Genomic DNA, 2,740 nt, shown 5'->3' with positions numbered 1-2,740 from the left:
CACTTGTCTGCTCGATCTTCCCATTATTATCGATCGGGATAGTAGGCTCTCAAGATGAGCGCAACGAAGGTTGTGCCAGCCGACGAGATGGCCGTGATAGCAAGTCCAGCCGACACCGCGAGCGCGAGAGAAGTCCGCGTGGCGAGAAAGAGGGAAGCAACCGACGCGAATGTGACGATGGATGAGCGAGGCGGAGAGCGCGAACGTGAACGTGAACGTGAAGTGTTAAGGCCTGTAATTTATTAGACTCGGGATTTAATTGTAATATGGGGAAGCTACTTCGCAGGATGCGCCAGATGAGCCCGTAAGTCAAAGGGACCACGCGAGAATCGTTAAATTTTGAAAAGGATCGTTATGGGGGTGCTTCTGACGGTCGTTCAGAGTATACCAACTCCAAGCTATGGCGCTAATAGCAGAGGTGATACAGAACAGGCAAGATATCTTCATAGTGTTGGGCTCACTGGTCCGTGAAAAACAAAAGTAGAAGAGCGCGGAGAGAAGAGCAAGCATATGCAGCTAGAGGTTACTCCTAACCACGCTGGGTTCAACAGAATTATTACCATTACAGTATAATGAAAGAGATCTTAATGAAGGAGCGTTTCATTCTGCAAAGAACGCTATTCCGTTCTGGGTGCGACCTGGTCGCACCCAGAACGGAAAGCGCCTTTTAAGCAGGCTAGAATCGATGAATAATTAGCCAATAGGCGATGGCAAAGCTGTACCAGCCTATAGCGTGGCTCTATTTATCGGTAGTCGAAGCGGGGAAAAATCTCTCCGTTATTCTATGGGCGGTCAAGTTTTAAGGCCACTCTTGGCATTTCGGCTACTGAGTCGCTAGCACTAGCACACGCGTGTTCTCTCCCCCATCATTATACCGAGAGCTCTTTCTACTTTTACGTCTATTCTAAGTCTACAAGAGCTTTAAAAGTAGATATAATAATTAATTAGATATATCTCTATCCTTCTATAAGTTTATTTTATTCTTATAAAGTTCTTTTAAAGAGAAGAAACTCCTGGTGCGCTCGCGCTCTCGTTCGGCATATTTTTCATCATCTTTGCGGCTTTGTGTTAGCAGATTTGTCAGAACATTGGTGGCAAGGGAGGAGAAGCTGGTGGTATCCTCAGAGATGTCGTTACATGGCTCGAACGGGGGGTGCTTGGGGGGCATGCCAGGCTGATCCAGAGTTGAATAGCATATTCCCAAGATTGGCGCAAACCGATCGATGCAATGTGTGAGCTGCCGTTTTCGTCCTTGAATGCACTGTTGTCGTGCATGTCTCTCGTTCACGAACGCTCCCATGCAAGCGCGCTAGTCCCGATGAGGTACACGGCAGCAACTCTAGCGCAAGCGGTGAGTATGGTTGAGCCCCTTCGAGAAGTTTGACTTTGAATCTAAAGGACCAAAAACGCCATCATGCACCTCCGCCAAGCCACAATAGAGGATCTTGAGGTCTTCCGCGAGGCCTGATAAGAGGTGTCCCTAGGCGGACGCATAGACTGTGTGTTGAATAATGATGCGCATTCGACGCTGCCCTTTAATTCAGGACAGGACAGCCAGCCACCGAATTTAAGAAACATCTTGGCTTCAAATATCCACTTCATAAGAACTTCATATCTCTTCTCTAGCTTTCGCAATCCCGCAGTCATTTCAGACCTCCTATCTCAAACTTCACTGGACCACTACAAGGTGGAATCAACATTGTGCGCGCCAGCCTTAGATAAGATCTTTCGATTGGAGCGACCCATCACTGGAAAGAAGGGAACTGCTATGGAGGACAGGACAGTAATTAGTGCTGCATATCTGTTGCATGAATCTATTAGATTTACCGAAGTATACGCGAAATCGAATCCTTGTCCTCAGCTCGGGTTTTAAGCTGGAGGTGGAATGAGATTTCAAACACTTGGGGGTACTAGAGGTCAAAAGGTCAAAAAAGGTCAAAAAACGACCTCCACCTGAAGTTTGAAACACCCCCTAAGTATGCAAGCCCCCGCATCGTGAGACTGCCCTTCATGGAGCTCCTCATAGCACGTGGAATTGTCCCACATTATTAGCGAAATGGTATACGTTAATTATCAGGTAGGCCTAACTACACATCTTTGAAATGTAACCCCTGCTGGTGGGAGAGCAATGTCATTGTCATTTTAGAAAAGAATAGCACGAAATTTCCTAGTAGCGCAATTCGAACAAAGAAATACAAACGCGTTGCTAGGTCCCGACCCCTGTAATAGACCTGCAGACTGTGGGTCTTTCTCCAACACTCAAAGGGCGCACGCAGCATATTATTGGCTATTGGTATGCGACAACGCGGCACGGGCAGGTCGCATGCTTTGTTGCCAAGAGCGGCTTCACCCCAGCTAAAGAGCTCCGACCGCCCCAATCCAACACAGCTTCTCCTTCTCATTTAGTCTAATCATGGCTGGAACAGGACCATATTTTGATATTGTTGCGCGGCAGCAATGGCCTGTAAGTGCTACCTTATGGAACTACCAATGCAGGGTCTTACGACGGACTCAGGCTCTACATGCACAATTCGCCTTATTTTATAAAAACATATTCACTCCTGCTCTACACGATCGCCTTAATATCCTTGAGCAGAAAGTCAAGGTAGACCCGCAAGCTCTGTCGTTTGAGACTTTAAAGACATTATTGGGTCAGTTAGAGGTATCATCTACATCAGCACCAGCACCAGCACCAGCACCAGCACCAGCACCAGCACCAGCACCAGCACCAGCACCAGCA

The 2,740-nt window shown here is 47.6% G+C and overlaps 1 protein-coding gene across 1 annotated transcript in view; it reads left to right on the top strand.

Annotated features, from left to right (window-relative positions):
* Positions 1–2,372: 2,372 nt before the first annotated feature.
* EJ05DRAFT_295183 (uncharacterized protein) overlaps positions 2,373–2,740 on the top strand; it is a 1,948-nt gene continuing 1,580 nt past the window's right edge. The window contains exons 1-2 of the mRNA XM_033740557.1: positions 2,373–2,464; positions 2,516–2,740. The exon at positions 2,516–2,740 is cut by the window's right edge and continues 1,498 nt beyond it. Of these exons, the coding sequence (XP_033595053.1) occupies positions 2,414–2,464; positions 2,516–2,740 (276 nt within the window). The 5' untranslated portion in view covers positions 2,373–2,413. The remainder of the gene's footprint in view (positions 2,465–2,515) is intronic.

This window comes from Pseudovirgaria hyperparasitica (genome assembly GCF_010093815.1).
Source record: "Pseudovirgaria hyperparasitica strain CBS 121739 unplaced genomic scaffold EJ05scaffold_42, whole genome shotgun sequence".
NCBI lineage: Eukaryota > Fungi > Ascomycota > Dothideomycetes > Acrospermales > Acrospermaceae > Pseudovirgaria > Pseudovirgaria hyperparasitica.
The sequence above is the reverse complement of the archived record's forward strand: the minus strand, read 5'-3'. Positions and strand labels throughout refer to the sequence as shown.